The sequence below is a fragment of the Molothrus ater genome, chromosome 10 (assembly GCF_012460135.2).
Source record: "Molothrus ater isolate BHLD 08-10-18 breed brown headed cowbird chromosome 10, BPBGC_Mater_1.1, whole genome shotgun sequence".
Taxonomy (NCBI): Eukaryota; Metazoa; Chordata; class Aves; order Passeriformes; family Icteridae; genus Molothrus; species Molothrus ater.
The window spans coordinates 6,526,319-6,553,237 of record NC_050487.2 but is presented as its reverse complement, the minus strand read 5'-3'; the positions used below and the strand labels follow the sequence as shown (position 1 = coordinate 6,553,237).

General features: G+C 61.4%; 3 protein-coding genes and 28 non-coding genes across 32 annotated transcripts; 29 read left to right on the top strand and 2 right to left on the bottom strand.

Moving 5' to 3' along the window:
• Positions 1–163: 163 nt before the first annotated feature.
• Positions 164–282, top strand: LOC118690418 (5S ribosomal RNA). The gene has a single exon (XR_004980776.1). It is a non-coding gene; the product is annotated as a 5S ribosomal RNA (ribosomal RNA).
• A 256-nt stretch (positions 283–538) lies between these two features.
• On the top strand, positions 539–657 carry LOC118690419 (5S ribosomal RNA). The gene has a single exon (XR_004980777.1). It is a non-coding gene; the product is annotated as a 5S ribosomal RNA (ribosomal RNA).
• A 256-nt stretch (positions 658–913) lies between these two features.
• On the top strand, positions 914–1,032 carry LOC118690420 (5S ribosomal RNA). The gene has a single exon (XR_004980778.1). It is a non-coding gene; the product is annotated as a 5S ribosomal RNA (ribosomal RNA).
• A 256-nt stretch (positions 1,033–1,288) lies between these two features.
• LOC118690421 (5S ribosomal RNA) lies at positions 1,289–1,407 on the top strand. Its single transcript, XR_004980779.1, has one exon. It is a non-coding gene; the product is annotated as a 5S ribosomal RNA (ribosomal RNA).
• A 256-nt stretch (positions 1,408–1,663) lies between these two features.
• Positions 1,664–1,782, top strand: LOC118690422 (5S ribosomal RNA). The gene has a single exon (XR_004980780.1). It is a non-coding gene; the product is annotated as a 5S ribosomal RNA (ribosomal RNA).
• Positions 1,783–2,038: 256 nt separating this feature from the next.
• Positions 2,039–2,157, top strand: LOC118690424 (5S ribosomal RNA). Its single transcript, XR_004980782.1, has one exon. It is a non-coding gene; the product is annotated as a 5S ribosomal RNA (ribosomal RNA).
• Positions 2,158–2,413: 256 nt separating this feature from the next.
• LOC118690425 (5S ribosomal RNA) lies at positions 2,414–2,532 on the top strand. Its single transcript, XR_004980783.1, has one exon. It is a non-coding gene; the product is annotated as a 5S ribosomal RNA (ribosomal RNA).
• A 256-nt stretch (positions 2,533–2,788) lies between these two features.
• Positions 2,789–2,907, top strand: LOC118690426 (5S ribosomal RNA). Its single transcript, XR_004980784.1, has one exon. It is a non-coding gene; the product is annotated as a 5S ribosomal RNA (ribosomal RNA).
• A 256-nt stretch (positions 2,908–3,163) lies between these two features.
• LOC118690428 (5S ribosomal RNA) lies at positions 3,164–3,282 on the top strand. Its single transcript, XR_004980785.1, has one exon. It is a non-coding gene; the product is annotated as a 5S ribosomal RNA (ribosomal RNA).
• Positions 3,283–3,538: 256 nt separating this feature from the next.
• LOC118690429 (5S ribosomal RNA) lies at positions 3,539–3,657 on the top strand. The gene has a single exon (XR_004980786.1). It is a non-coding gene; the product is annotated as a 5S ribosomal RNA (ribosomal RNA).
• A 256-nt stretch (positions 3,658–3,913) lies between these two features.
• Positions 3,914–4,032, top strand: LOC118690430 (5S ribosomal RNA). Its single transcript, XR_004980787.1, has one exon. It is a non-coding gene; the product is annotated as a 5S ribosomal RNA (ribosomal RNA).
• Positions 4,033–4,288: 256 nt separating this feature from the next.
• LOC118690431 (5S ribosomal RNA) lies at positions 4,289–4,407 on the top strand. Its single transcript, XR_004980788.1, has one exon. It is a non-coding gene; the product is annotated as a 5S ribosomal RNA (ribosomal RNA).
• A 256-nt stretch (positions 4,408–4,663) lies between these two features.
• LOC118690432 (5S ribosomal RNA) lies at positions 4,664–4,782 on the top strand. The gene has a single exon (XR_004980789.1). It is a non-coding gene; the product is annotated as a 5S ribosomal RNA (ribosomal RNA).
• Positions 4,783–5,038: 256 nt separating this feature from the next.
• On the top strand, positions 5,039–5,157 carry LOC118690433 (5S ribosomal RNA). The gene has a single exon (XR_004980790.1). It is a non-coding gene; the product is annotated as a 5S ribosomal RNA (ribosomal RNA).
• A 256-nt stretch (positions 5,158–5,413) lies between these two features.
• LOC118690434 (5S ribosomal RNA) lies at positions 5,414–5,532 on the top strand. Its single transcript, XR_004980791.1, has one exon. It is a non-coding gene; the product is annotated as a 5S ribosomal RNA (ribosomal RNA).
• Positions 5,533–5,788: 256 nt separating this feature from the next.
• On the top strand, positions 5,789–5,907 carry LOC118690436 (5S ribosomal RNA). The gene has a single exon (XR_004980793.1). It is a non-coding gene; the product is annotated as a 5S ribosomal RNA (ribosomal RNA).
• A 256-nt stretch (positions 5,908–6,163) lies between these two features.
• Positions 6,164–6,282, top strand: LOC118690437 (5S ribosomal RNA). Its single transcript, XR_004980794.1, has one exon. It is a non-coding gene; the product is annotated as a 5S ribosomal RNA (ribosomal RNA).
• Positions 6,283–6,538: 256 nt separating this feature from the next.
• LOC118690438 (5S ribosomal RNA) lies at positions 6,539–6,657 on the top strand. The gene has a single exon (XR_004980795.1). It is a non-coding gene; the product is annotated as a 5S ribosomal RNA (ribosomal RNA).
• A 256-nt stretch (positions 6,658–6,913) lies between these two features.
• LOC118690439 (5S ribosomal RNA) lies at positions 6,914–7,032 on the top strand. Its single transcript, XR_004980796.1, has one exon. It is a non-coding gene; the product is annotated as a 5S ribosomal RNA (ribosomal RNA).
• Positions 7,033–7,288: 256 nt separating this feature from the next.
• On the top strand, positions 7,289–7,407 carry LOC118690440 (5S ribosomal RNA). Its single transcript, XR_004980797.1, has one exon. It is a non-coding gene; the product is annotated as a 5S ribosomal RNA (ribosomal RNA).
• Positions 7,408–7,663: 256 nt separating this feature from the next.
• Positions 7,664–7,782, top strand: LOC118690441 (5S ribosomal RNA). The gene has a single exon (XR_004980798.1). It is a non-coding gene; the product is annotated as a 5S ribosomal RNA (ribosomal RNA).
• Positions 7,783–8,038: 256 nt separating this feature from the next.
• Positions 8,039–8,157, top strand: LOC118690442 (5S ribosomal RNA). Its single transcript, XR_004980799.1, has one exon. It is a non-coding gene; the product is annotated as a 5S ribosomal RNA (ribosomal RNA).
• Positions 8,158–8,413: 256 nt separating this feature from the next.
• Positions 8,414–8,532, top strand: LOC118690444 (5S ribosomal RNA). Its single transcript, XR_004980800.1, has one exon. It is a non-coding gene; the product is annotated as a 5S ribosomal RNA (ribosomal RNA).
• A 256-nt stretch (positions 8,533–8,788) lies between these two features.
• LOC118690445 (5S ribosomal RNA) lies at positions 8,789–8,907 on the top strand. The gene has a single exon (XR_004980801.1). It is a non-coding gene; the product is annotated as a 5S ribosomal RNA (ribosomal RNA).
• A 256-nt stretch (positions 8,908–9,163) lies between these two features.
• Positions 9,164–9,282, top strand: LOC118690446 (5S ribosomal RNA). Its single transcript, XR_004980802.1, has one exon. It is a non-coding gene; the product is annotated as a 5S ribosomal RNA (ribosomal RNA).
• Positions 9,283–9,538: 256 nt separating this feature from the next.
• On the top strand, positions 9,539–9,657 carry LOC118690448 (5S ribosomal RNA). Its single transcript, XR_004980804.1, has one exon. It is a non-coding gene; the product is annotated as a 5S ribosomal RNA (ribosomal RNA).
• A 256-nt stretch (positions 9,658–9,913) lies between these two features.
• Positions 9,914–10,032, top strand: LOC118690449 (5S ribosomal RNA). The gene has a single exon (XR_004980805.1). It is a non-coding gene; the product is annotated as a 5S ribosomal RNA (ribosomal RNA).
• Positions 10,033–10,288: 256 nt separating this feature from the next.
• LOC118690450 (5S ribosomal RNA) lies at positions 10,289–10,407 on the top strand. The gene has a single exon (XR_004980806.1). It is a non-coding gene; the product is annotated as a 5S ribosomal RNA (ribosomal RNA).
• A 174-nt stretch (positions 10,408–10,581) lies between these two features.
• Positions 10,582–13,909, bottom strand: AIRE (autoimmune regulator). Its single transcript, XM_036388387.1, has 12 exons — positions 13,769–13,909; positions 13,505–13,679; positions 13,251–13,403; positions 13,085–13,156; positions 12,868–12,981; positions 12,625–12,734; positions 12,383–12,571; positions 11,975–12,090; positions 11,695–11,904; positions 11,509–11,605; positions 11,187–11,255; positions 10,582–11,020 (listed from the first exon to the last, which is right to left on the bottom strand). The coding sequence occupies exons 1-12, from the start codon at positions 13,907–13,909 to the stop codon at positions 10,940–10,942; spliced, it is 1,527 nt and encodes a 508-aa protein (XP_036244280.1). The 3' UTR covers positions 10,582–10,939.
• Positions 13,910–16,874: 2,965 nt separating this feature from the next.
• Positions 16,875–21,107, bottom strand: LOC118689954 (uncharacterized). Its single transcript, XM_036388462.2, has 2 exons — positions 20,994–21,107; positions 16,875–20,375 (listed from the first exon to the last, which is right to left on the bottom strand). Exon 2 carries the CDS (start codon positions 20,340–20,342, stop codon positions 19,491–19,493), a length of 852 nt encoding a protein of 283 aa, XP_036244355.1. The 5' UTR covers positions 20,343–20,375; positions 20,994–21,107; the 3' UTR covers positions 16,875–19,490.
• Positions 21,104–26,488, top strand: SCLY (selenocysteine lyase). 2 transcript variants are annotated; one of them, XM_036388455.2, is made up of 14 exons: positions 21,104–21,198; positions 21,752–21,852; positions 21,924–22,032; positions 22,113–22,217; positions 22,354–22,510; positions 22,801–22,928; positions 23,028–23,192; positions 23,501–23,607; positions 23,943–23,979; positions 24,322–24,405; positions 24,557–24,659; positions 24,841–24,916; positions 25,561–25,750; positions 26,241–26,488. In XM_036388455.2, the coding sequence occupies exons 2-13, from the start codon at positions 21,803–21,805 to the stop codon at positions 25,718–25,720; spliced, it is 1,281 nt and encodes a 426-aa protein (XP_036244348.1). In that variant the 5' UTR covers positions 21,104–21,198; positions 21,752–21,802; the 3' UTR covers positions 25,721–25,750; positions 26,241–26,488. The 2 variants fall into 2 exon arrangements, with proteins under 2 accessions (XP_036244348.1, XP_036244353.1); XM_036388460.1 differs by lacking the exons at positions 21,104–21,198; positions 24,841–24,916; positions 26,241–26,488 and having other exon boundaries at positions 21,684–21,852; positions 25,561–25,679.
• The last annotated feature ends 431 nt before the right edge of the window (positions 26,489–26,919 follow it).

Genomic DNA, 26,919 nt, shown 5'->3' with positions numbered 1-26,919 from the left:
TGGCCCTTGTGGCCTTGCGTGTCAGTGGTAGCCTGGGGCGCGTGCCCAGGGGCGGTGGTCGGCCTGTGTGGCCGCGAGGAGTTTGTGGTGGCCGTTGAGGTGTGGGTGTGTGCCGGGAGGGTGGTGGCCAGGGCTCGAGAGCGCTGCGGAGGGGCTGGTGGGTGCCTACGGCCATACCACCCTGAGAACGCCCGATCTCGTCTGATCTCGGAAGCTAAGCAGGGTCGGGCCCGGTTAGTACTTGGATGGGAGACCGCCTGGGAATACCGGGTGCTGTAGGCATCTTTTGTTGCCGTTTGTGCCCAGGAGGTCTCCCGTTTTGCTTGGGCAGGCGAGGCCAGGGGCAGGAGGGAGGGGGCAGGTGAGCTTCTGGGGTGGCCCTTGTGGCCTTGCGTGTCAGTGGTAGCCTGGGGCGCGTGCCCAGGGGCGGTGGTCGGCCTGTGTGGCCGCGAGGAGTTTGTGGTGGCCGTTGAGGTGTGGGTGTGTGCCGGGAGGGTGGTGGCCAGGGCTCGAGAGCGCTGCGGAGGGGCTGGTGGGTGCCTACGGCCATACCACCCTGAGAACGCCCGATCTCGTCTGATCTCGGAAGCTAAGCAGGGTCGGGCCCGGTTAGTACTTGGATGGGAGACCGCCTGGGAATACCGGGTGCTGTAGGCATCTTTTGTTGCCGTTTGTGCCCAGGAGGTCTCCCGTTTTGCTTGGGCAGGCGAGGCCAGGGGCAGGAGGGAGGGGGCAGGTGAGCTTCTGGGGTGGCCCTTGTGGCCTTGCGTGTCAGTGGTAGCCTGGGGCGCGTGCCCAGGGGCGGTGGTCGGCCTGTGTGGCCGCGAGGAGTTTGTGGTGGCCGTTGAGGTGTGGGTGTGTGCCGGGAGGGTGGTGGCCAGGGCTCGAGAGCGCTGCGGAGGGGCTGGTGGGTGCCTACGGCCATACCACCCTGAGAACGCCCGATCTCGTCTGATCTCGGAAGCTAAGCAGGGTCGGGCCCGGTTAGTACTTGGATGGGAGACCGCCTGGGAATACCGGGTGCTGTAGGCATCTTTTGTTGCCGTTTGTGCCCAGGAGGTCTCCCGTTTTGCTTGGGCAGGCGAGGCCAGGGGCAGGAGGGAGGGGGCAGGTGAGCTTCTGGGGTGGCCCTTGTGGCCTTGCGTGTCAGTGGTAGCCTGGGGCGCGTGCCCAGGGGCGGTGGTCGGCCTGTGTGGCCGCGAGGAGTTTGTGGTGGCCGTTGAGGTGTGGGTGTGTGCCGGGAGGGTGGTGGCCAGGGCTCGAGAGCGCTGCGGAGGGGCTGGTGGGTGCCTACGGCCATACCACCCTGAGAACGCCCGATCTCGTCTGATCTCGGAAGCTAAGCAGGGTCGGGCCCGGTTAGTACTTGGATGGGAGACCGCCTGGGAATACCGGGTGCTGTAGGCATCTTTTGTTGCCGTTTGTGCCCAGGAGGTCTCCCGTTTTGCTTGGGCAGGCGAGGCCAGGGGCAGGAGGGAGGGGGCAGGTGAGCTTCTGGGGTGGCCCTTGTGGCCTTGCGTGTCAGTGGTAGCCTGGGGCGCGTGCCCAGGGGCGGTGGTCGGCCTGTGTGGCCGCGAGGAGTTTGTGGTGGCCGTTGAGGTGTGGGTGTGTGCCGGGAGGGTGGTGGCCAGGGCTCGAGAGCGCTGCGGAGGGGCTGGTGGGTGCCTACGGCCATACCACCCTGAGAACGCCCGATCTCGTCTGATCTCGGAAGCTAAGCAGGGTCGGGCCCGGTTAGTACTTGGATGGGAGACCGCCTGGGAATACCGGGTGCTGTAGGCATCTTTTGTTGCCGTTTGTGCCCAGGAGGTCTCCCGTTTTGCTTGGGCAGGCGAGGCCAGGGGCAGGAGGGAGGGGGCAGGTGAGCTTCTGGGGTGGCCCTTGTGGCCTTGCGTGTCAGTGGTAGCCTGGGGCGCGTGCCCAGGGGCGGTGGTCGGCCTGTGTGGCCGCGAGGAGTTTGTGGTGGCCGTTGAGGTGTGGGTGTGTGCCGGGAGGGTGGTGGCCAGGGCTCGAGAGCGCTGCGGAGGGGCTGGTGGGTGCCTACGGCCATACCACCCTGAGAACGCCCGATCTCGTCTGATCTCGGAAGCTAAGCAGGGTCGGGCCCGGTTAGTACTTGGATGGGAGACCGCCTGGGAATACCGGGTGCTGTAGGCATCTTTTGTTGCCGTTTGTGCCCAGGAGGTCTCCCGTTTTGCTTGGGCAGGCGAGGCCAGGGGCAGGAGGGAGGGGGCAGGTGCGCTTCTGGGGTGGCCCTTGTGGCCTTGCGTGTCAGTGGTAGCCTGGGGCGCGTGCCCAGGGGCGGTGGTCGGCCTGTGTGGCCGCGAGGAGTTTGTGGTGGCCGTTGAGGTGTGGGTGTGTGCCGGGAGGGTGGTGGCCAGGGCTCGAGAGCGCTGCGGAGGGGCTGGTGGGTGCCTACGGCCATACCACCCTGAGAACGCCCGATCTCGTCTGATCTCGGAAGCTAAGCAGGGTCGGGCCCGGTTAGTACTTGGATGGGAGACCGCCTGGGAATACCGGGTGCTGTAGGCATCTTTTGTTGCCGTTTGTGCCCAGGAGGTCTCCCGTTTTGCTTGGGCAGGCGAGGCCAGGGGCAGGAGGGAGGGGGCAGGTGAGCTTCTGGGGTGGCCCTTGTGGCCTTGCGTGTCAGTGGTAGCCTGGGGCGCGTGCCCAGGGGCGGTGGTCGGCCTGTGTGGCCGCGAGGAGTTTGTGGTGGCCGTTGAGGTGTGGGTGTGTGCCGGGAGGGTGGTGGCCAGGGCTCGAGAGCGCTGCGGAGGGGCTGGTGGGTGCCTACGGCCATACCACCCTGAGAACGCCCGATCTCGTCTGATCTCGGAAGCTAAGCAGGGTCGGGCCCGGTTAGTACTTGGATGGGAGACCGCCTGGGAATACCGGGTGCTGTAGGCATCTTTTGTTGCCGTTTGTGCCCAGGAGGTCTCCCGTTTTGCTTGGGCAGGCGAGGCCAGGGGCAGGAGGGAGGGGGCAGGTGAGCTTCTGGGGTGGCCCTTGTGGCCTTGCGTGTCAGTGGTAGCCTGGGGCGCGTGCCCAGGGGCGGTGGTCGGCCTGTGTGGCCGCGAGGAGTTTGTGGTGGCCGTTGAGGTGTGGGTGTGTGCCGGGAGGGTGGTGGCCAGGGCTCGAGAGCGCTGCGGAGGGGCTGGTGGGTGCCTACGGCCATACCACCCTGAGAACGCCCGATCTCGTCTGATCTCGGAAGCTAAGCAGGGTCGGGCCCGGTTAGTACTTGGATGGGAGACCGCCTGGGAATACCGGGTGCTGTAGGCATCTTTTGTTGCCGTTTGTGCCCAGGAGGTCTCCCGTTTTGCTTGGGCAGGCGAGGCCAGGGGCAGGAGGGAGGGGGCAGGTGAGCTTCTGGGGTGGCCCTTGTGGCCTTGCGTGTCAGTGGTAGCCTGGGGCGCGTGCCCAGGGGCGGTGGTCGGCCTGTGTGGCCGCGAGGAGTTTGTGGTGGCCGTTGAGGTGTGGGTGTGTGCCGGGAGGGTGGTGGCCAGGGCTCGAGAGCGCTGCGGAGGGGCTGGTGGGTGCCTACGGCCATACCACCCTGAGAACGCCCGATCTCGTCTGATCTCGGAAGCTAAGCAGGGTCGGGCCCGGTTAGTACTTGGATGGGAGACCGCCTGGGAATACCGGGTGCTGTAGGCATCTTTTGTTGCCGTTTGTGCCCAGGAGGTCTCCCGTTTTGCTTGGGCAGGCGAGGCCAGGGGCAGGAGGGAGGGGGCAGGTGCGCTTCTGGGGTGGCCCTTGTGGCCTTGCGTGTCAGTGGTAGCCTGGGGCGCGTGCCCAGGGGCGGTGGTCGGCCTGTGTGGCCGCGAGGAGTTTGTGGTGGCCGTTGAGGTGTGGGTGTGTGCCGGGAGGGTGGTGGCCAGGGCTCGAGAGCGCTGCGGAGGGGCTGGTGGGTGCCTACGGCCATACCACCCTGAGAACGCCCGATCTCGTCTGATCTCGGAAGCTAAGCAGGGTCGGGCCCGGTTAGTACTTGGATGGGAGACCGCCTGGGAATACCGGGTGCTGTAGGCATCTTTTGTTGCCGTTTGTGCCCAGGAGGTCTCCCGTTTTGCTTGGGCAGGCGAGGCCAGGGGCAGGAGGGAGGGGGCAGGTGCGCTTCTGGGGTGGCCCTTGTGGCCTTGCGTGTCAGTGGTAGCCTGGGGCGCGTGCCCAGGGGCGGTGGTCGGCCTGTGTGGCCGCGAGGAGTTTGTGGTGGCCGTTGAGGTGTGGGTGTGTGCCGGGAGGGTGGTGGCCAGGGCTCGAGAGCGCTGCGGAGGGGCTGGTGGGTGCCTACGGCCATACCACCCTGAGAACGCCCGATCTCGTCTGATCTCGGAAGCTAAGCAGGGTCGGGCCCGGTTAGTACTTGGATGGGAGACCGCCTGGGAATACCGGGTGCTGTAGGCATCTTTTGTTGCCGTTTGTGCCCAGGAGGTCTCCCGTTTTGCTTGGGCAGGCGAGGCCAGGGGCAGGAGGGAGGGGGCAGGTGAGCTTCTGGGGTGGCCCTTGTGGCCTTGCGTGTCAGTGGTAGCCTGGGGCGCGTGCCCAGGGGCGGTGGTCGGCCTGTGTGGCCGCGAGGAGTTTGTGGTGGCCGTTGAGGTGTGGGTGTGTGCCGGGAGGGTGGTGGCCAGGGCTCGAGAGCGCTGCGGAGGGGCTGGTGGGTGCCTACGGCCATACCACCCTGAGAACGCCCGATCTCGTCTGATCTCGGAAGCTAAGCAGGGTCGGGCCCGGTTAGTACTTGGATGGGAGACCGCCTGGGAATACCGGGTGCTGTAGGCATCTTTTGTTGCCGTTTGTGCCCAGGAGGTCTCCCGTTTTGCTTGGGCAGGCGAGGCCAGGGGCAGGAGGGAGGGGGCAGGTGAGCTTCTGGGGTGGCCCTTGTGGCCTTGCGTGTCAGTGGTAGCCTGGGGCGCGTGCCCAGGGGCGGTGGTCGGCCTGTGTGGCCGCGAGGAGTTTGTGGTGGCCGTTGAGGTGTGGGTGTGTGCCGGGAGGGTGGTGGCCAGGGCTCGAGAGCGCTGCGGAGGGGCTGGTGGGTGCCTACGGCCATACCACCCTGAGAACGCCCGATCTCGTCTGATCTCGGAAGCTAAGCAGGGTCGGGCCCGGTTAGTACTTGGATGGGAGACCGCCTGGGAATACCGGGTGCTGTAGGCATCTTTTGTTGCCGTTTGTGCCCAGGAGGTCTCCCGTTTTGCTTGGGCAGGCGAGGCCAGGGGCAGGAGGGAGGGGGCAGGTGAGCTTCTGGGGTGGCCCTTGTGGCCTTGCGCGTCAGTGGTAGCCTGGGGCGCGTGCCCAGGGGCGGTGGTCGGCCTGTGTGGCCGCGAGGAGTTTGTGGTGGCCGTTGAGGTGTGGGTGTGTGCCGGGAGGGTGGTGGCCAGGGCTCGAGAGCGCTGCGGAGGGGCTGGTGGGTGCCTACGGCCATACCACCCTGAGAACGCCCGATCTCGTCTGATCTCGGAAGCTAAGCAGGGTCGGGCCCGGTTAGTACTTGGATGGGAGACCGCCTGGGAATACCGGGTGCTGTAGGCATCTTTTGTTGCCGTTTGTGCCCAGGAGGTCTCCCGTTTTGCTTGGGCAGGCGAGGCCAGGGGCAGGAGGGAGGGGGCAGGTGCGCTTCTGGGGTGGCCCTTGTGGCCTTGCGTGTCAGTGGTAGCCTGGGGCGCGTGCCCAGGGGCGGTGGTCGGCCTGTGTGGCCGCGAGGAGTTTGTGGTGGCCGTTGAGGTGTGGGTGTGTGCCGGGAGGGTGGTGGCCAGGGCTCGAGAGCGCTGCGGAGGGGCTGGTGGGTGCCTACGGCCATACCACCCTGAGAACGCCCGATCTCGTCTGATCTCGGAAGCTAAGCAGGGTCGGGCCCGGTTAGTACTTGGATGGGAGACCGCCTGGGAATACCGGGTGCTGTAGGCATCTTTTGTTGCCGTTTGTGCCCAGGAGGTCTCCCGTTTTGCTTGGGCAGGCGAGGCCAGGGGCAGGAGGGAGGGGGCAGGTGCGCTTCTGGGGTGGCCCTTGTGGCCTTGCGTGTCAGTGGTAGCCTGGGGCGCGTGCCCAGGGGCGGTGGTCGGCCTGTGTGGCCGCGAGGAGTTTGTGGTGGCCGTTGAGGTGTGGGTGTGTGCCGGGAGGGTGGTGGCCAGGGCTCGAGAGCGCTGCGGAGGGGCTGGTGGGTGCCTACGGCCATACCACCCTGAGAACGCCCGATCTCGTCTGATCTCGGAAGCTAAGCAGGGTCGGGCCCGGTTAGTACTTGGATGGGAGACCGCCTGGGAATACCGGGTGCTGTAGGCATCTTTTGTTGCCGTTTGTGCCCAGGAGGTCTCCCGTTTTGCTTGGGCAGGCGAGGCCAGGGGCAGGAGGGAGGGGGCAGGTGCGCTTCTGGGGTGGCCCTTGTGGCCTTGCGTGTCAGTGGTAGCCTGGGGCGCGTGCCCAGGGGCGGTGGTCGGCCTGTGTGGCCGCGAGGAGTTTGTGGTGGCCGTTGAGGTGTGGGTGTGTGCCGGGAGGGTGGTGGCCAGGGCTCGAGAGCGCTGCGGAGGGGCTGGTGGGTGCCTACGGCCATACCACCCTGAGAACGCCCGATCTCGTCTGATCTCGGAAGCTAAGCAGGGTCGGGCCCGGTTAGTACTTGGATGGGAGACCGCCTGGGAATACCGGGTGCTGTAGGCATCTTTTGTTGCCGTTTGTGCCCAGGAGGTCTCCCGTTTTGCTTGGGCAGGCGAGGCCAGGGGCAGGAGGGAGGGGGCAGGTGCGCTTCTGGGGTGGCCCTTGTGGCCTTGCGTGTCAGTGGTAGCCTGGGGCGCGTGCCCAGGGGCGGTGGTCGGCCTGTGTGGCCGCGAGGAGTTTGTGGTGGCCGTTGAGGTGTGGGTGTGTGCCGGGAGGGTGGTGGCCAGGGCTCGAGAGCGCTGCGGAGGGGCTGGTGGGTGCCTACGGCCATACCACCCTGAGAACGCCCGATCTCGTCTGATCTCGGAAGCTAAGCAGGGTCGGGCCCGGTTAGTACTTGGATGGGAGACCGCCTGGGAATACCGGGTGCTGTAGGCATCTTTTGTTGCCGTTTGTGCCCAGGAGGTCTCCCGTTTTGCTTGGGCAGGCGAGGCCAGGGGCAGGAGGGAGGGGGCAGGTGCGCTTCTGGGGTGGCCCTTGTGGCCTTGCGCGTCAGTGGTAGCCTGGGGCGCGTGCCCAGGGGCGGTGGTCGGCCTGTGTGGCCGCGAGGAGTTTGTGGTGGCCGTTGAGGTGTGGGTGTGTGCCGGGAGGGTGGTGGCCAGGGCTCGAGAGCGCTGCGGAGGGGCTGGTGGGTGCCTACGGCCATACCACCCTGAGAACGCCCGATCTCGTCTGATCTCGGAAGCTAAGCAGGGTCGGGCCCGGTTAGTACTTGGATGGGAGACCGCCTGGGAATACCGGGTGCTGTAGGCATCTTTTGTTGCCGTTTGTGCCCAGGAGGTCTCCCGTTTTGCTTGGGCAGGCGAGGCCAGGGGCAGGAGGGAGGGGGCAGGTGCGCTTCTGGGGTGGCCCTTGTGGCCTTGCGCGTCAGTGGTAGCCTGGGGCGCGTGCCCAGGGGCGGTGGTCGGCCTGTGTGGCCGCGAGGAGTTTGTGGTGGCCGTTGAGGTGTGGGTGTGTGCCGGGAGGGTGGTGGCCAGGGCTCGAGAGCGCTGCGGAGGGGCTGGTGGGTGCCTACGGCCATACCACCCTGAGAACGCCCGATCTCGTCTGATCTCGGAAGCTAAGCAGGGTCGGGCCCGGTTAGTACTTGGATGGGAGACCGCCTGGGAATACCGGGTGCTGTAGGCATCTTTTGTTGCCGTTTGTGCCCAGGAGGTCTCCCGTTTTGCTTGGGCAGGCGAGGCCAGGGGCAGGAGGGAGGGGGCAGGTGCGCTTCTGGGGTGGCCCTTGTGGCCTTGCGCGTCAGTGGTAGCCTGGGGCGCGTGCCCAGGGGCGGTGGTCGGCCTGTGTGGCCGCGAGGAGTTTGTGGTGGCCGTTGAGGTGTGGGTGTGTGCCGGGAGGGTGGTGGCCAGGGCTCGAGAGCGCTGCGGAGGGGCTGGTGGGTGCCTACGGCCATACCACCCTGAGAACGCCCGATCTCGTCTGATCTCGGAAGCTAAGCAGGGTCGGGCCCGGTTAGTACTTGGATGGGAGACCGCCTGGGAATACCGGGTGCTGTAGGCATCTTTTGTTGCCGTTTGTGCCCAGGAGGTCTCCCGTTTTGCTTGGGCAGGCGAGGCCAGGGGCAGGAGGGAGGGGGCAGGTGCGCTTCTGGGGTGGCCCTTGTGGCCTTGCGCGTCAGTGGTAGCCTGGGGCGCGTGCCCAGGGGCGGTGGTCGGCCTGTGTGGCCGCGAGGAGTTTGTGGTGGCCGTTGAGGTGTGGGTGTGTGCCGGGAGGGTGGTGGCCAGGGCTCGAGAGCGCTGCGGAGGGGCTGGTGGGTGCCTACGGCCATACCACCCTGAGAACGCCCGATCTCGTCTGATCTCGGAAGCTAAGCAGGGTCGGGCCCGGTTAGTACTTGGATGGGAGACCGCCTGGGAATACCGGGTGCTGTAGGCATCCTTTGTTGCCGTTTGTGCCCAGGAGGTCTCCCGTTTTGCTTGGGCAGGCGCGGCCAGGGGCAGGAGGGAGGGGGCAGGTGCGCTTCTGGGGTGGCCCTTGTGGCCTTGCGCGTCAGTGGTAGCCTGGGGCGCGTGCCCAGGGGCGGTGGTCGGCCTGTGTGGCCGCGAGGAGTTTGTGGTGGCCGTTGAGGTGTGGGTGTGTGCCGGGAGGGTGGTGGCCAGGGCTCGAGAGCGCTGCGGAGGGGCTGGTGGGTGCCTACGGCCATACCACCCTGAGAACGCCCGATCTCGTCTGATCTCGGAAGCTAAGCAGGGTCGGGCCCGGTTAGTACTTGGATGGGAGACCGCCTGGGAATACCGGGTGCTGTAGGCATCTTTTGTTGCCGTTTGTGCCCAGGAGGTCTCCCGTTTTGCTTGGGCAGGCGAGGCCAGGGGCAGGAGGGAGGGGGCAGGTGCGCTTCTGGGGTGGCCCTTGTGGCCTTGCGCGTCAGTGGTAGCCTGGGGCGCGTGCCCAGGGGCGGTGGTCGGCCTGTGTGGCCGCGAGGAGTTTGTGGTGGCCGTTGAGGTGTGGGTGTGTGCCGGGAGGGTGGTGGCCAGGGCTCGAGAGCGCTGCGGAGGGGCTGGTGGGTGCCTACGGCCATACCACCCTGAGAACGCCCGATCTCGTCTGATCTCGGAAGCTAAGCAGGGTCGGGCCCGGTTAGTACTTGGATGGGAGACCGCCTGGGAATACCGGGTGCTGTAGGCATCTTTTGTTGCCGTTTGTGCCCAGGAGGTCTCCCGTTTTGCTTGGGCAGGCGAGGCCAGGGGCAGGAGGGAGGGGGCAGGTGCGCTTCTGGGGTGGCCCTTGTGGCCTTGCGCGTCAGTGGTAGCCTGGGGCGCGTGCCCAGGGGCGGTGGTCGGCCTGTGTGGCCGCGAGGAGTTTGTGGTGGCCGTTGAGGTGTGGGTGTGTGCCGGGAGGGTGGTGGCCAGGGCTCGAGAGCGCTGCGGAGGGGCTGGTGGGTGCCTACGGCCATACCACCCTGAGAACGCCCGATCTCGTCTGATCTCGGAAGCTAAGCAGGGTCGGGCCCGGTTAGTACTTGGATGGGAGACCGCCTGGGAATACCGGGTGCTGTAGGCATCTTTTGTTGCCGTTTGTGCCCAGGAGGTCTCCCGTTTTGCTTGGGCAGGCGAGGCCAGGGGCAGGAGGGAGGGGGCAGGTGCGCTTCTGGGGTGGCCCTTGTGGCCTTGCGCGTCAGTGGTAGCCTGGGGCGCGTGCCCAGGGGCGGTGGTCGGCCTGTGTGGCCGCGAGGAGTTTGTGGTGGCCGTTGAGGTGTGGGTGTGTGCCGGGAGGGTGGTGGCCAGGGCTCGAGAGCGCTGCGGAGGGGCTGGTGGGTGCCTACGGCCATACCACCCTGAGAACGCCCGATCTCGTCTGATCTCGGAAGCTAAGCAGGGTCGGGCCCGGTTAGTACTTGGATGGGAGACCGCCCGGGAATACCGGGTGCTGTAGGCATCTTTTGTTGCCGTTTGTGCCCAGGAGGTCTCCCGTTTTGCTTGGGCAGGCGCGGCCAGGGGCAGGAGGGAGGGGGCAGGTGCGCTTCTGGGGTGGCCCTTGTGGCCTTGCGCGTCAGTGGTAGCCTGGGGCGCGTGCCCAGGGGCGGTGGTCGGCCTGTGTGGCCGCGAGGAGTTTGTGGTGGCCGTTGAGGTGTGGGTGTGTGCCGGGAGGGTGGTGGCCAGGGCTCGAGAGCGCTGCGGAGGGGCTGGTGGGTGCCTACGGCCATACCACCCTGAGAACGCCTGATCTCGTCTGATCTCGGAAGCTAAGCAGGGTCGGGCCCGGTTAGTACTTGGATGGGAGACCGCCTGGGAATACCGGGTGCTGTAGGCATCTTTTGTTGCCGTTTGTGCCCAGGAGGTCTCCCGTTTTGCTTGGGCAGGCGAGGCCAGGGGCAGGAGGGAGGGGGCAGGTGAGCTTCTGGGGTGGCCCTTGTGGCCTTGCGTGTCATGGTAGCCTTGGGTCTTTTCCCTCTCTTTAGTGGTATTTAATTTATTTGTCTCCACTTCTCTTTTTATTATCCATTTGCTCAGGTTTGTATCTTTTTCTTCTTTTCCTTTTTTTAAGAAGAAATATTCTTTTCTGTGCCTTTGGTTAATATATTTTTTTCAATTCACCTTATTATATTTTTCTGGGATGTTGTTTATGTACATTTTCAGTGCACTTTTTCTGTGTTCCGTGTCACTGGATGTGTCCTGCCATTTTCTTCTCTGTGTGGCATTTTGGGTTGTCCTGTTGACAGTCAGTGTTTTATTGTGTGACTTCTTTGTGCTGTCTTTACGCCTTTCTTCCTCTTGTTTAAAGTGTGTCTCCGAGGCTGCCTTTTCATTCCTTGCCATGTGGATTCTGCTGCTTGGTTTGTGCACTAGGCAAGGAGTCCCTGTGTTTCTGCTAGCGGCCGTGCCATGGTCTGGAATGCCCACTGCAAGATCCCATCCCACGTGCTCTGTAGGACAGCCCCAGGTGTTCATTTTCTTTTCCAATCCCACATCCTTTCCCTCAGTCCAGGCACATGCTGCCTGACCCATAGCCCCATGTCCCCCTGTGGGCCACACCAGAGACATGGTTCCCTTTGCATGCAGTCAGCCTGTTGGTGTCACACAGAGTCTTACCTCACCTAGCAGCGCATCAAGCTCCTCCCGGCTCAGCACAGGGTCACTGCCAAGGGCTCCATCCTCTGCCTGTGCATGGAGAGATGTCCTGTCAGCTCCCTTACTGCCCTCAGCCTGTTCACCTTTTGGTCAGGATTGCTACCCATGTTCAATCCCTCATCTGATGTGGGCCCAGCTCATGCTCCCCCAGTACAGCTTCACTAAGTTGCCTCCATATGGTGTCAGCCTGTCCCTCACCCTGCCTGACCCACCTCCACCTTCCTGCTCCCCTTAGGCCCCACTTGTCCTCTCCCACCCCGCTCCTGGCAGTGCTTGTGCTGACCTTGGCTGCTGGAAGCAGGTGGTCTCCAGCTGCTGCAGTGGTGCCCAGACCTCCTGTGTCCAGGGTGCCCGTGCAGGACATGCACAGCTGTAGCCCCCTGGACCATCAGGGGAGACACAGACCATCAGGGCAGAGCCCTCCAGGGAGGAACTAAGGCTGGCATGTGGGGCATGATGGGGAACTCACCTGGAGTCCCCACTGGGAGCAGGACAGTGGTGGGGAGTGGGGATCTGGGCACAGCAGCGACTGCAGACGCTCCCCTCCACTCCACCCTGCTGGGTGTCCCGCGCTGCCTCCCCCAGGATCTCGGGGGGTCTCTCCACAGGCAAGTCTGCCTCCAGCAGCTGGCCTGGTTCAGTCACGTTCTCCACACAGGAGCCACATCGCCACGTCCCGCTGCGCAGTGGGAGCAGAGCAGTGAGGGACGGCAGGGGGCACTGGCATCCCTGCGTGCCCTGGGACTCACCTGGGGACGTGGGGCAGTGGGGGCACCAGGCAGGCAAGGTGAAAGGCCCTGGGGCAGCCGTCACAGCAGATGAGCTCACCACCATCACCGCATGCTGCACACTCATCCTCGTTCTCCTGTCCCCAGGGAAGTGGGCAGGGGGTCACTGCCACCCTCACAGGCTGAAGCCATGGCTATGGCAAGGTCTTTCACCCCCCCTTGCCCTCTCCCCCTGCATCACCCACCCTGCACCAAACATACCAATCCTTTCAGGGTGGTAAAATTGCCTGTTTCTTGGGGGTCATAATGTGGTGAACCCACAGTAGCTGAACCCTGTGTTTCCTTTTTGTGGCCAAGGCAAATGGACATGCCAGGAGAACCCCAACAGTTCCTCCTGGGGGTGTACCAGGTGTCACATCCAGGGCTCACCTGGTGGGGCACAGGGTCCTGGCTGTAGACAGTGGCTGCTTGCAGCTGGCTCTGGGGGTGCAATTGGGGTTCCCTGTTCTGTTGGTGAGACAAGAAGGGGTTTTGAGAGGCACTGCTTGCACTGGGGGACACCCCCAGGCCATGGCTATGATGCCATGCAGGAACAACCCCCTGCCACAGCCTTGGCAGCTGCACAAGATGGGGTGAAAACATGAGGGGGGTGTCTGTACACTTGGTCATGCCTTGGGCTGGGCAGGGGGCTTTAGGCTGTGGCTTCTGCTCCTGGTCTCTGGCTCCTCACAGGCAGTTGGAGTATATGGCTTGTCAGCTCTGCTGCCCGTCTTGGAGCTGTCTGCAAGAGAAGCCAGAGGCAGCTCCAGCTCCCCTTCCCCACCTCGCCCCGCCTGAGGGTGGCTCGTGAATTTGGGGACTAAACTGGGCAGGAGGTGGCTGGGCTGGGCTGGGCTGGGCTCGTCTGTACTTACTTGGGTCCAGCACGTGTTTAATGAGGATGCCCTCGATGGCCCCACGGCTGACGGGCACCTCACCACCTGCCACAGCCACCGCTCTCTGCACTGAGGCAGCCACTGCCTGGAGAGCTGCGGGCAGGGGAGGGGTTCAGTGGGTGGGTAGCCCCCTGCCCACGGCTGTGGGCAAACAAGGCACACAGGCAGAAACTGCCCTGGGGCTTTCGGCACTCACCGCTGGCACGAGAGGTGCGGGGGGTATCTGTGCCCTCCGGCTTCTTCACGGTCTTTGCCTTCACCAGGGGCCCTACAGCATTGTGAGGATGGGCATCAGGGGGCACGCCACAATACCTCGGGGGCAGCACCCTGCCCCATCTCCATCCTGCTCTGGGTCTCCATACCAGGACTGGCACTGTGCCGTGGAGCGGGCTGTGCCGCCCGGGCCTTGTCCCGCTCCTCAGGGGCTTTCCTCTTGCCTTGGGGTCTGTGTGGGGCCGGCGCTGTGGGGCTCGGGGAGAGACGCCTTCCACGGCGCTGCCGCCCCAGCTCCACCTCTGCAAGATTAACAGGGACTGGGAGAGGCACCAGCGCCCCGGCTGTCACCCCTGCCCACTGTCAGCCCCCGTGGGTGCCCGTCCCAGCTGACCCCCACTACCTCTGGGGAAGGCGCCGCGGAGAGGCCGGAGCCGGGAGTACCGCTCCAGGTTGTAGTCCTTGAAGAGGACGGCCCAGAAGTCTCGGAGGGCGGCGGTGTCGCGGCCCAGCAGCCAGGTGAGCAGCGCGTGAAAAGCGCGGTGGGAGCCCTCCCGCTCCGCCCGGCTCAGCGTCTCCTGCCGGGCACAGCACGGCCAGGGCTGCCCTCCAGCCCGCCGAGCCCAGCCCCACAGCATGACCGGCCTCTCCTGCTCCGCAGCCTCACCTTGAAGATGTGGTCAGGGACGACATCGTGGTCAGCCAGGCCATGCAGCAGTGGGAAGACGTCGTCCACTGCCATGGCGATCTCGGTGCGGTGCAGCTTCAGCAGGCGCCGCAGGTCCCCGTCGCTGCCCGGGCCCGCCATGGCCGGGGACGCTGCCCGAGCCCTCAGCCGCGCGCGCGCTCCCCTTTAATACACCTCGGCCCAGCACCAGAAACCTCGCTGGAGTCCCGCAGCCCCGCTCACTTCTGTACGAGGCCGTAACCTGAGCCCGTCCCTCCCGGCGGGCGGCGGCGCTGGGCTTGTCCCCAGCTTGTCCCCATGGCCCAGCCCCGGGCTCGAGGTCCGGCACCTCCCCAGCTCCGGGCGGCAGCAGCCAGCGTGGGCTCGGCTGTGCCGCTGGTGAAGGACACCCAACCCGCCGGGACTGCCCGGGGGGACCAGGGAGAGGGGCTCAGTGAGGTCCTGGTGAGGGACCCCCACCTCTCTCATATCTGCCCTCACCCAGGCGTCTCACAAAATTTCTGGACTTTCCGCAGTAGCTGCTTCTCTCATCCAGAAACTCGGCTGCAGGAGCATGTGGGAAGTAAGAGCCCAACAGCTGGGGGTGTGACAGCAACAAGAGAGTCAGGGTGTCCTAGAGTGTGTCCTACCCCCACACTGCCCACTTCCCTTCCCAGCATCTCTCATAGACAATGTGGTATGTCTCAAGATAGAAACACAGGGTACTGCAGGAGGAACTGTCTGGGTACTCACATAATGAATGCATTCCACAGACAGAGGAGTCAAGATGTGAGTGATTTAGGGGTATGTTTGCCTGCAAAAGGATATAAAATGCTGCTGGAGACTGGGCCAATTCAGCAAATTGGTCTCCTGCAGGCAGCTTCTGTGGGGCAGCAGGAAGCGCTGACATACAAAGAAACTCCACAAAATGTGTGTTGGGGTACAACTGAGAATGCTGAACAAGCAAATGTCTTGCCAGAGCCATGGCAGTGTCACGAGTGCACCCAGGGAATACCTGGGCAGGTGCAGCCCACAGCTCTGTTAATACCCACTTCCCAAAACTGAGCATATGGAGCTGCAAAAAGCTTGGAGCCAGGGAGAAGCTGGCTCCTTGAAAGCATCTGGCATAGAAAAGTCTGGGGGCCTGGCTGCTCTGTACCAGGTAGCTGGGAAAGAGAAAGCTCAACAGCTCCTACCCCAACTCCCAGACGTTTGGATTTCCCCAGGATCAATTTCTAGCGTCCCTCCCTCTGGAGGTGTGTGTGGGCTGCCCAGCAGGCTCTGCCAGGGGGGCTGTGGCTGTGCAGAGCTGTCCCCAGGCCCTGGAGCAAACCCAGACCTGAGCAGGACCAGAGCACTGTGCAAGAGGGGACGCTGCTGGGCAGCACAAGGGGATACAGGAACTTTCATTGCTATGTCTTAAAAGAATGGAGCAGTATCTGCTGGCTCCAAAACTGTGCCAGGAGGAAGCATCTGCTGTCAAGAAACTCAGGAAGAATAACAAGACAACACCCTTGGTGAGAGGAGGAAATACCCTTGCACGTGTCTGGTTAATAAATTAATGTGGTTGCCCTTGGAAAGGCTCGCCCTGCAGCTCCTTTCAGCATTCAGGGGGATTTTTCCTGTGGAGCCAGTGAGAACCATAGGATGGGGGTAGGGCAGCTGTCATGCTGGGTTCCTGTGCCGCACACCAGGATTTCTGTGCCCAGCTCTGCCACAGTGGGGATGGCTTCACCACCACCTGTGCCATGCATCCCCCCAGGGGAAAAACCGTGGATGTCAGGTGACACAGGAGGTTCATTTCCCCTCCTGGAGCTGTGCCCAAGCCTGGCCACTGGCGCTGAGCACAAGCACAGTTGTGACACAGCCTCACAGATCTGCTCCTTTCTTCCCAGGATCACTTTTTCCCAGTATCCCACCTGCAGTGCCACAATTTATCACTGTGTTAAGCTGTCTGGCACAGCTGGTCTAGGACGAGGCTCTGGCACTTCCCCCTGCCCACCCAGCTCCCCCCTGGGGAGGCACTGCCCAACACTGCATGAGCCATATGCCCACAGAGTTCAGCTTGGACTTGTTTTAAATTCCAGCTTTGTGACTCTTTCTGTGCTGAGTCACAGACGTTGTTTTCCACATCCAGCCCACTCAGTAGTGCCATGATTTGCATTTTGGGTTGTTTTTTTTGTGTTCCTTCCCCTTTCCGAGAGGGAGGGGAGGCAGAGCAGTGGCCAGGAGAGGCACATCCATGCTGGGAAATCAGGAGGGTGTTTCTGTACAACCTCACTCTGGCCAGCCTGGGCAGCTCTAAGAAATTTGTAAAGGCTGCAAAAAGGCATTTTTTTTTTTGCCTGGAGCAGGCATGTGCCCTGCCTGGCTGTCAGGGCCCCAGGCTGGGGTGCAGGGCTTTCAGGATCCCCTTTCCTATTGCTCTCTCTGTAGAAGCCAGGACTCAAGGGGTGGATTAAAATGTTCCTCCCCAAATACCCAGTAAAATCAGTGACTCTGCATCCAGCACAAATATTTGTAGGCCCTGGGATGCACCTTGATTTCCTCCTGCAAAAGCCATTGATGCAAATGTGCTCCTTCCTCCTTTCCAATTTCCCTTCCTTGCTGAAGTCCTGTGGTGCAAACCATCTCTGTGTGTCTCTCGGGCACAACTGCCCCTCACTCATCTCAAACAACATCCCTGAACCACAGTCAGGAGAGAACAGGCAGCAGGGGAATACTCATGCATGGGATCACACCAGGAAGGCAGGGAGGCCCCACCTTAGTCTCTGATTCCAATCCCACCACGCCTGAGGCACACGGAGTCCTCATGAAACACTGCAACCATGTGCAGAGATTTTATTCCTCTCCCCTTACCTTCAGCTGTTCCAGATTCCAGCATCTTTGAAAAAAAGGGCTCCATGTGGGCCCCTGTGCCAGATTCCCATTTCTTGCAGCTTCCCTACCACTGCCCCACACGGTCTGGACAGGAGCAGCTCCACCTGCATGCATCCCAGCTGCTCCTGCAAGGGCCTGGGAAGGAGAGCTGAAGCAGAAAAGATTTACTTTCGCTTCAGTTTCCTCTTTCCTCCCCCTTTAGAAAGAAGAAACAAAAGCCCAGAGGTATGTTATATTAATTTATTTGGGACACACCAAAAAGGAAAGTCAACAACTGTTAACGTACAAAAGTACAGAATCCTGGGACAAGATTTACTGTCCTGATTAAAAAGGCACCATGGTCCCAAAGAAGAGTAATCAGAATACCAGAATACATGATTTAGAAATTTTCCCCCTGTTGCAGCAGAAACAGAGCCAGGCTTTGGCTCTATCCACAGTCAAACCCAGTAAAAAAAAACCCAAATATGATTTTAATGTGATAAACTCTGCTCAGCCTGTACAGGATGTCGTGAAAAGAATCACAGCCTAGAAGTTGGTCAGATTTTTTTTGTCTTATTTTGAAACAGCAAAGGTGATTAATCACTAAATAGGTAACAAGGAAGACAGCAGAATGCTGACACCTGCGGCTTGACTTTCCCTCAGACACGTCAGTTCAACTGAGACCAGCACGCTGAGTGTGGGGCTTCTGAATGAAATGTAATTCCCTGTGGTAGACAGGAAGTCAAATTTGACAACCTTAATTTCCCTGAATCCCTGAAAATCATAAAGCACTATACAGCTGTGTTCCATATCCAAGCCAACCCAAATGGATTTGCTTTACACACAAGCATTTAAACTGTCAGCTATATCTGTAATAAAAAGGGGACTTACAGCAGTTATTAAAAAACTTCTACTTTGGCGAGGTCCGAGCTTGGCTATATTCCCTGCTGAAACAGAGCTGCTGGTGTAGAGACCCAGTGAGAGGCTCAATCCAGCACCTCCAGGCTGGAAGGCAAATAGTTTAAACGTGACATAATTTGCATGGGGAGGTCAGTGAAGCATGTCAGAGAGAGGAGATGGAGGGAGGCTGCGAAGCCTCAGGCAGCGGAGGCTCAAGGGTGCTGCTACCAAACCTGTAAAACTACGAGTGGTGCAGAGCACGCGGCGGGCACTAAATACTTTGGAGCGACTTACCATGAAGAGCTTGTCAGAGACACAGAGCAAGGACCCTTGTAAGGAGCACGGTCCCTGAGAAGGGACACACGGCTCACAGCCAGACAGATCTGTGCCAGGTGGCTGAGGCTGGAGCCTGCCTGGGCAGCCCGGCCGGGGCCACCGTGTCCCAAGGGACCAGCAGCTGCTCCGTGTTTCATTCCTCCTTTGGCACAGGACTTCAAAGCAGTCCGAGGACTGATTCATCAAAAGTAAATGAACTGTCAAAATTATTCGTACATGCATTTATTGTTAAAGGGAGCAAAAGCCAAAGAATGAAAGAGCACGAGTTAATGTCAGTAAACAATGTGCAGGACGGAGAGGAAAGAAACGGGGAAAAGCTGAGATACTGGAGTGGGGAAACCAACATTCACACTGGAAGGTAAATTTTAAAACCAGGCAAGTTTGCGCTCTTTCTACCACAGATCTTTTGTGGACAAATAGAGACTTGGGGGTTTTCCATTTTCAGTGTGGTCTGGCAAGGTTTGGGCATCTCACCAGAGAGATCTCCAGCACTGGGTTTCACTGGAAGTTCAAGTCTCTCACCTTTAAAAACCAGTAAAGCAACTCTTAACTAAAAAGGTCACAGATAGTCACTGCTCAGGATGTACGTGGGCAAGAGGGTCACGCTTTGTTCAAACAACCTCCGGGTGGAAAACTACCATCTCCCCCCTGCTGGTCTACAGACACCACCTCGGGGGTGGAAGAGCAAGCCCAGATGTCGGTGCCTGCTGCTGTGAACACCACAGCTACACCTGGGAAGGCTTATTCTTCCCTATGTCCTAAAAAGGCAGTATAACAGTTTATAAAATTACTCTCATCTTAAAACTAAATAATGCAATTTGCATTTTCTCCTATGTTAACCCCCTCCCCCCAAAGATAAAACATTACCACTTCATTTAGGATTCACACCCCAGATCCTAGATTAGGGACTTCATGATAAAACTCATCCAGTTACGGGAAGGTTTATCCTGATCAAGGAAACGTTGGTAAAATAGAATCTAGAATAAACATTCAGAATCACCAATGCTTTAACAGCCAAAGCACTCCACTCCACTGTCTTCTGCTCTCTGCCTGCTCCTCAAGCAGGAGAGCAGTCCCTTCCCAAAAGCACAGCATGCCTCTCCGGGGCTGGTGACACACGCTGCAAACCCACTTCCTTCCTGGCAGAAACGCCAGCTCCCGCAGGAAGAGGCCAAGCATCTTTCACCCCCACTGCAGCCAGGGCTCTTCAGCACAGGGATTTTCTGTTAGCAACAAGTCCAAGTTACCACCCTGCAGTAAATCCGTGTCCTGATTCATGCTGTTAGGCCACCACTGGCTCAGAAATGTTGAGAGACTTCCAAACCCCACGGATGCAGACAGGACCTTGGAAGAAGAGGCTTACGTGCTACGTAACCTTGGATCATCCTCTGCATCTGAGCCTTGGCATCGCTGGCTGCTGACAGCTCATCCTTCCAAATCCATATGGTTTAGTCCTTGCTGTCATTGTCACCATCCCAGCCCTCTTCCCTGGAGGCAGCATGTTCCTGAGCTCTGGCTTGAGGATCTACAACAATCACTTCCAATGAATGGTGGGATTTCAAACTTGCCTAATGTGTGCATTGCCACCTTGTACTCCAGCAGCTCTGCCCGCTCTCGGCAGCGGGCGCTAGCAGTTTTTCACCTTTTCCACAGTCTCGTAGAAGCCAGGCCTGACCCTGCGGATGCTCATCCGTATGTGCTCGCCCTCCAGGGGCAGGTCAGTGCCGGCGGTGGCGGCGGCGGTGCAGCGGCGCTTCCGCCGGCCCCGCAGCGAGAAGGCCGGGGCGCCGCCGTTCTCCTCCTCCACAGGGTACAGCTCGTCCACGCTTGTGCCCTCATCCGACTGCTCCTCGCCCTTGTACTTCATCTCCTTTGCCTTGCTGCTCTCCTTCTCTTCCCTGGCGAGCTTCCTGAAGTGCTCCAGACACTGTATCTTCTGCCTTCTCTCCATCATCTTCAGCTCCTGCTTCTCTGTGAAATCTTCGTAGTACATTTTTCTCTCATTCCTCTGATCTTCCAGAAACTTCCACTCGATGCTGGTCATTTTTATCCCACTGTACTCCTCCAGTTTATCCCTCATCTGTGCGTCTGCACAAAACACGTCAAAGAGCTTCTCCGAACTCTCGTTGAATCTGTCGGCTCGCTCAGAAAAAGCCTGGTTCTGTCTCTGCTTCCTGGTCTGGTACAATCGAGTGAACTCCTCGTACATTTTGAGGATGAGTTTCTTTATGTTCTGCGTGGCGATGGTGTGCAGGTTGCAGACCAGCCAGTGCTCCTGCAGGTGCTCTGCGAGCAGCTGGGCCGCGTCCTCCTTGGAGCGCTGGGCCTGGCCGGCCCTCTTGGGCTGCAGCAGGTACAGCATGTTCTGCACCACATCCTTCTTGGTGGGCAGCACCCCCTGCGCGAAGCCCGACGACTCCACGTACTCCACAGTCCCCAGGGTCTTCCGTGCCCTCACCTCGGTGTCCAGTGATTCCATCACTGCTCGATAGTTCTGTGGTTACGACATAATCTGAAAGACGGGAGGAAAAGAGAGGAATGTGTCAAACGAGGCAGTTTTTTCCACGCAGCAGAAACAAGCCGATGTAAGCCGTGCTGAGGCCAATGGGACGCGGGGCTTTGCGGCGCTCCGCCGCTGTTGGACGGCTGCGTTAGCCCAGCCCATCCCAGCCCCTGTTCCGCGAGCCTATCGCTCCTCGGAGCGGCTCCCAGAACCTAATACGGCGCGTCTGCGTGCGGGAATTCGGCTTTAATTGAGTTTTGCACTTCGCCTTGGCAATTACAGCGAGGCAGGCAGGCCGGGGCCGCAGCGCCAGCCCGGCCGTGCCCTACCCCGGCTCCGCCCGCCTGACCCCGCCACAGCGCCCGAACCGCCCGCTCCCCACCCCCCCAGCCCTGAGCATGGCCCGCACCCCCTCAACCCGCCCGGGGCGCGGAGCCGCGAGGCACGGCCGCCCCGGGCGCATCCCCGGGCAGCTCCCGCGGCTCGGCCCCGCACCGGCCGCGGCACGCGGGGCCGCCTCCGCCCTGCGGCGCTGAGTCACGGCGCGGCGGGCCCCGGGCGCCACCCACCCCAGCCCCGCGCGAAGGTCGTCGCCGCTCGCCCCGGCGCCCCCCGCCCGGCGCTCACCGGCATCGCGCGGAGCGCGGCGCGGAGTTTGCGCGGGGCGCGGCAAGGGAACCGCACCGACGGTGCCGCCGCCATCTTGACGAGGGGAAGCGCCGCCACTCCCTGGCCTTGCGTCCGTCCCGGAAGTACCGCCCACCCCCGCGCGCCGGAAGCGCACTGCTCGCGAGCCACGCCCATTCCGTCTCGGGCCGCGCGTGAGCAGCGCGTGAGTGACACCGCTGCGACGCGAGGGGGGGAAAGGGGGACGGGGGGCTCGCGTACCGCCCGCCGCGGGCAACGGGAGCCGCGTGCGCTCGCGGGGCCCCGCCAAGGGGCGGGCGGCAGCGGATTGGCCGGCGCGGCCGGGGTAGCGGGGTGACGGAGCCCTTACTGCGGGGCAGCTGATTGGTCAGTGCCCTGAGGGGGCCCCGGCCAGGGAGCTGATTGGCGGATGCCTTGGCTGTGGGGCAGGCAGGAGGGAGCTGATTGGTGGGTGCCTGGGCTGTGGGGCAGGCAGGAGGGAGCTGATTGGTGGGTGCCTGGGCTGTGGGGCAGGCGGGCGGGAGGGTGATTGGTCGGTGCCTGGGCTGTGGGGCAGGCGGGCGGGAGGGTGATTGGTCGGTGCCTGGGCTGTGGGGCAGGCGGGCGGGAGGGTGATTGGTCGGTGCCTGGGCTGTGGGGCAGGCGGGCGGGAGGGTGATGAGTGGTTGTGGTGCCCCAGGCAGGGCAGGTGCCTGGTCCCCCATGGGCAGCCACATGTCTGTAACCCCCGATGCCAGGTCGGTGACGGCAGCCAGACGGTGACAGTGACAGTGACAGTGACAGCAGTGATGGGCACAGGGACAGAGCCGGCGGAGGCGCAGTGTGACTCATTGGAGGGGTGAGGCCCTGCCCTGCCCCATGCTCCACCCTGTGCCCCCCAGCACCGCTAATCTGCCCCTGCCCCTACAGGAGGATCTACCTGGATTACAATGCCACCACCCCCCTGGCCCCCGAGGTGTCCCAGGCCGTGTGGGATGCCATGTGCCAGGCCTGGGGCAACCCCAGCAGCTCCCACCCCTGCAGGTAGGGACCATGATGGGCTATGTTCCCTCCTCGGGCTGGCCCCTGTGGTGACAGGAACCCACGGGATCTGGTCCTGCAGGCAGCAAGGCAAAGGAGCTCATCAGCAGTGCACGGGAGAGCCTGGCCAAGATGCTGGGAGGCCGCCCCGAGGACATCGTCTTCACCTCAGGGGGCACGGAGGTGGGAGCAGGGCCACCCCCTTCCTGGGAATCCCTGCCCACCACCCCCTCTCTAGCAAGCAGCGATGAGGAGGGTAGGGGTGAAGGGTACTGTGCTCCTTCTAAGCCTCCATTTTCCCTCTCCTTCCCTCCTTCAGGCAAACAACATGGTGATCCACACTGCCTGCAAGCACTTCCACAACAGCCAGCGTGGGATGGGGGACAGCTGGGGCATACCACACATTGTGACATCGAGCGTGGAGCACGACTCCATCCGCCTGCCACTGGAGCAGCTGGGGAAGGAGGGCCTGGCAGGTGAGTGGCACTGGCACAGATGAGGTTTGAATGGGGGACTTGTCTCTGCTGGTGTTTTTGGAGGAGGGCAAGATCCTGCATGCTCTGTGATGTTCCACTTTCTCCCCCTGGGACGGGCAGCATTTCCCCCTGTGGTTGCTCATGTTGCCCCGCCTGGATGTGTCACCTCCCTGCTCTATGCCTGTGCTCCCACCACCCACACACTCCTGCCCTGCTCAGTGGGGCATATTGCAGCCCCAAGCGCTCACAGCCTACCCAGCCAGCCTCAGGCCTTGTCTCCTGGCCTGCAGAAGCCACCTTTGTGCCTGTGTCCCCACGGAGCGGGCAGGCAGAGGTGGACGATGTCCTGGCTGCCGTCCAGCCAAACACCTGCCTGGTGTCCCTCATGCTGGCCAATAACGAGACCGGGGTGATCATGGTGAGTGTGGGCAGAGAGGGGGATGGGGCAGAGATACCCTACAAAGAGGAGGTAGCAGAGAGGAGCAGAAGGGATGCAGCCCCTCGTCCCTGCCACCAGCCCGTCGCAGAGCTGAGCCAGCGCGTCAGTGCCCTCAACCGGCGCCGAGCAGCGCAGGGCCTGCCCCGGATCCTGGTGCACACGGATGCAGCACAGATGATTGGCAAGGGGCGCGTGGACGTGCAGGAGCTGGGCGTGGACTACTTGACCATCGTGGGACACAAGGTGTGGCCCTGCTCTTGTAGCAGCTGATCACCCTGTGTTACATCTCTGCTGGGCTGCCAGGGGGACTTTGGTTGCCCCACGCAGCTTGGTACCTCACCAAAGTTCTGCTGGGTGGTGCTCTGCAGACAGACTTCACTCCTGTGGAACATGTCTGGGCTGGGGGGCAGGAGACAGCATGGGGAGTGGCTCTGTAATGCCTTGTGCCTGTGCAGTGGGCAGGGGCCAGCACTGGAGGGCACTCAGATTTGGGCAGGCAAGCACTGTCAGTGCTGTCAGTGTCCCCAGGGTCACCGTGGCTGTCCCCACAGTTCCATGGCCCAAGGATTGGAGCGCTGTACATCTGCAGCCCCGGCACTGCCACCCCGCTGCACCCCATGCTCTTTGGAGGGGGACAGGAGAGGAGTTTCCGGCCAGGGTAAGGGGGCAGGTGGTTACCTGGAGAGCTGGCCCCCTGGCTGGTGGCCAGGCCACGTGGGCTGCCTTGTCTGAGCTGAGGTGGCAGCTGTGTCACCTGCCAGCCCTGGGGCGAGCAACCCAGCACAGCAGGGAAATGGATCCGTGCATGGAAACTCCCTGGAGCTCAGACTTTGCCAAGGGTGTAACAGGGTGGAACTGCCTCCTTCTGAACCACCTCAGAGAGGTGCTCAGGAGCCCTTGCCAGTAATGAGGGGTCCCCTGAGGGAATGTCTCTGTCTCAGGGTTGGGTTTCTGGTCAGGAGAAATAACTCACTGGTCCCTGTTCCCTTCTAGCACTGAGAACACCCCGATGATTGCCGGCCTTGGCCAGGTCAGTTGGGATGGTCAGGGGTGAGTGGTGCAGAGCCAGCACAGAGACAGCCACTTGTGCTCCCTAGTCATCAGAAGGGACAAACTTGGGACATGTGGGAGGGAGGGTGAGCTGGGAAAGGTGGTGGGGCTTTCTGATGCCAGTTGAAGGAGGTGCTTTGGCACGCTTGCTGAGGGTTTGCAGCCCTGACAGTCACCCAGCTCACATGGCACAGGGCACTGAGAGGGGACACAGGGGACCTGGCACTGCAGAGGCTGTTCCAGGCTGGGCTCACATCCCAGGGACCATGCACAGAGGGAGATTTCCAAGGGTCACTGGTGGAGCCTGTCTGTGTGTTCTCAGGCTGCAGAGTTAGTGAACAGGAACTGGGAGGCCTATGAGGCTCATATGCGGGATGTCCGGGATTACCTGGAGGCCACGCTGGAGGTGAGCACATCTGGTCCCTCCCCACAGTCTCAGGCTGCAGGGTGTGGGGCCTGGAGCAGGGTGGATATGTCCCTCTGGCCCTGCCCACCCCCTCATAAGGACAGAGCTGCTTGGAAACCCAGAGAGGTTCACAGCCCTCTGATTTCTCCAGGCCTCCTTTGGGAAGCAGAGGATTCGCTTCAACAGTCACTTTGAGGGCTCCAAGCGACTCTGCAACACCTGCAATTTCTCCATCCTGGGCCCAGGCCTTCAAGGTAGCTCTTACCCTATCTCTGTCCCGTGATTGTTACACAGAGCCAAGCACCTGCCCCTCACAGCACCTGTGGCTGAGGCTGGTGGGCATTTGGCATGGCTCAGGCAGGGAGGTGAGGCAGGAGCAGCCCTGGAGGGAGCCTTGGCACTGGGAGAGCTGTGCTTGTGTTGCTTGTGCTGCAGGACGGAGGGTGCTGGCTCACTGCAAGGTGCTCCTCGCCAGCGTCGGGGCTGCCTGCCACTCTGAGAAGGGGGATCGGTGAGCAGATGATTTTCCAGCCCCTGGGGCACTTCCCAGAGGACAAGAGTTGGGAGGGATGGAAACAGGACAGGGAAAGGGGCAGTGGGTGGCTTGGGCAGCGTCACCTGGAATAAAGAGGGTACAGAGCTCCTCCTTCCAGAGGAGCTGAAGGGCTGTGAAGGGGATTTTTGCAGGAGACACAGCTGGAATGCTGGATTTCTGCTTGGAAGGAGTTTGTCCCTCCCAGCTTTGGTTATCCAGCTTTTAAGCTCCTGGCACTACCAGAAGAGAGCCTGCCTTCTGTCTTTGTGTGCCTGGCTCACCTGCTCCAGCCCTGCTTGGGTGTCTGGATGGCTCCTTTAGGGGATATGGGGACTGTGGGTGCTTTTGGCCTGGTCTAGAGCAATGCCCTCTGGATGTGGCAGAGCTGCCAACCCACAGGGACATGGAACAGGCTCTTCTTAGAAGAGCCAGATCTCCCTTAGGGCAACAAGCCTAGTGGGATTGGGTGCCCCTGGAAAGCAAACGGGGCTGTGCAGGGGACAGATACCTGGAGTGTATCTGCAAATGTGATTGCTCCTGTGGCTCGATGAGGCTCCCTGCTGATGTGTGGGGCTTCCTCAGCCTTCCAGTCCAACCTCCTGCTCCTGGCTGTGTTGCAGGCCCTCCCCAGTGCTGCTGAGCTGCGGGATTCCCCCAGAGGTGGCGCAGAACGCGCTGCGGCTGAGCGTGGGGCGCGGCACCACCCGGGCAGACGTGGACAGGGCTGTGCAGGACCTCGTGCGGGCTGTGGAGCAGCTGGAGCGGGACCAGGCCCCATAGAGCCCTGAACTGCTGATGGACACCACTCAGGTTCTTGGGGTGGGCCCCTGGGTGCCAGCCTGGGCTCAGGGGTGGCAGGAGGAGGTTTTGAGGAGGGGGCTTGGTTGCTTTGGGGCTGGGGCAAGACTCAGCCCTGCTGTACACTGGAGGCTTTTGCAGAGTCATGTTGTCCAGTGCCCCTGGCTGGCCAGATGTACCTAGCTGGTGCTTGCACATGTATGTGTTGGCACAGCTGAGCCTTAGAGCTCGAGTCCCTGCAGAGGGACAGGCGTGGAAGCCATGGAAGGAGGAGCCTCATGACCTGGTTGCTTTCCACAAAGGAAGCTTTCCTGCTGCCTGAGCAGCCAGAGGAAGAAAGACCATCTGCCCCAGAGTGAAATGAGGAATTGATAGAAGCACAGCAGGATTCTGGGCTGGGAACTGCTCTGCCCTAAGCTGTCAAAGGGATTTCTGGCTGGGCAGAGCTTTCCCAGCACTGCTTTGCTTTACCTGCTCCCCTTTTATTCTGTCCTTCCTACAGGGTGCAGAGCTCCTGTTGCCAGCTCCACCTGCTCCTCAAGGAAACGGTTCCCGGGGCAGCTGTGACTGTGCCAGCACCTGAGGGACCCCTGCATGGCCCAGGGGCTCTCTGGCATCACCATCACTGGAGGACACAAGTGTCACATGGATCAGGAGCATTGCCATCTGGGCTGGCTGATGTCAGGGAACTTGATCTCCCGAAGTATTCATAGGAATAAAAGTAATTGCTGCTTCTTTTCACAAGTAAAATGTATTTTCTATGGGGGAAGCTGGACTGGTTGGAGCCACCTGAGTGGTGCCCTTTCCCTCAGAAAATGCTCATGTCACAGAACAGAGGCACAGGCAGCTGGAGTGGGAGGTGCCTGCAGGGCCTGGTTGGCACAGAGCCCATGGACACAGGTGCTGGCCTTTCTCTTTACAGCCACACATTAGAATGGCCAGGAATACTATTGGGGCTCATAGAACCCTGGGACTCTTGGTGAACCCAATGTCTTCCTGGAGTTTTTGGACCCAGGCACCATGAGTGGCAGTCACTGATGCTGCCAGGCTGGTCAGTATTACCATGCTGCTCACACCTCCATCTCAAATGCATTTTTTTATTTCTCCATTTTGTACGCTCCCTTGGATAATATTCCAAACATCCTTTAGAAAATATGGTTCCATAGAAGGGATTTTGGTCT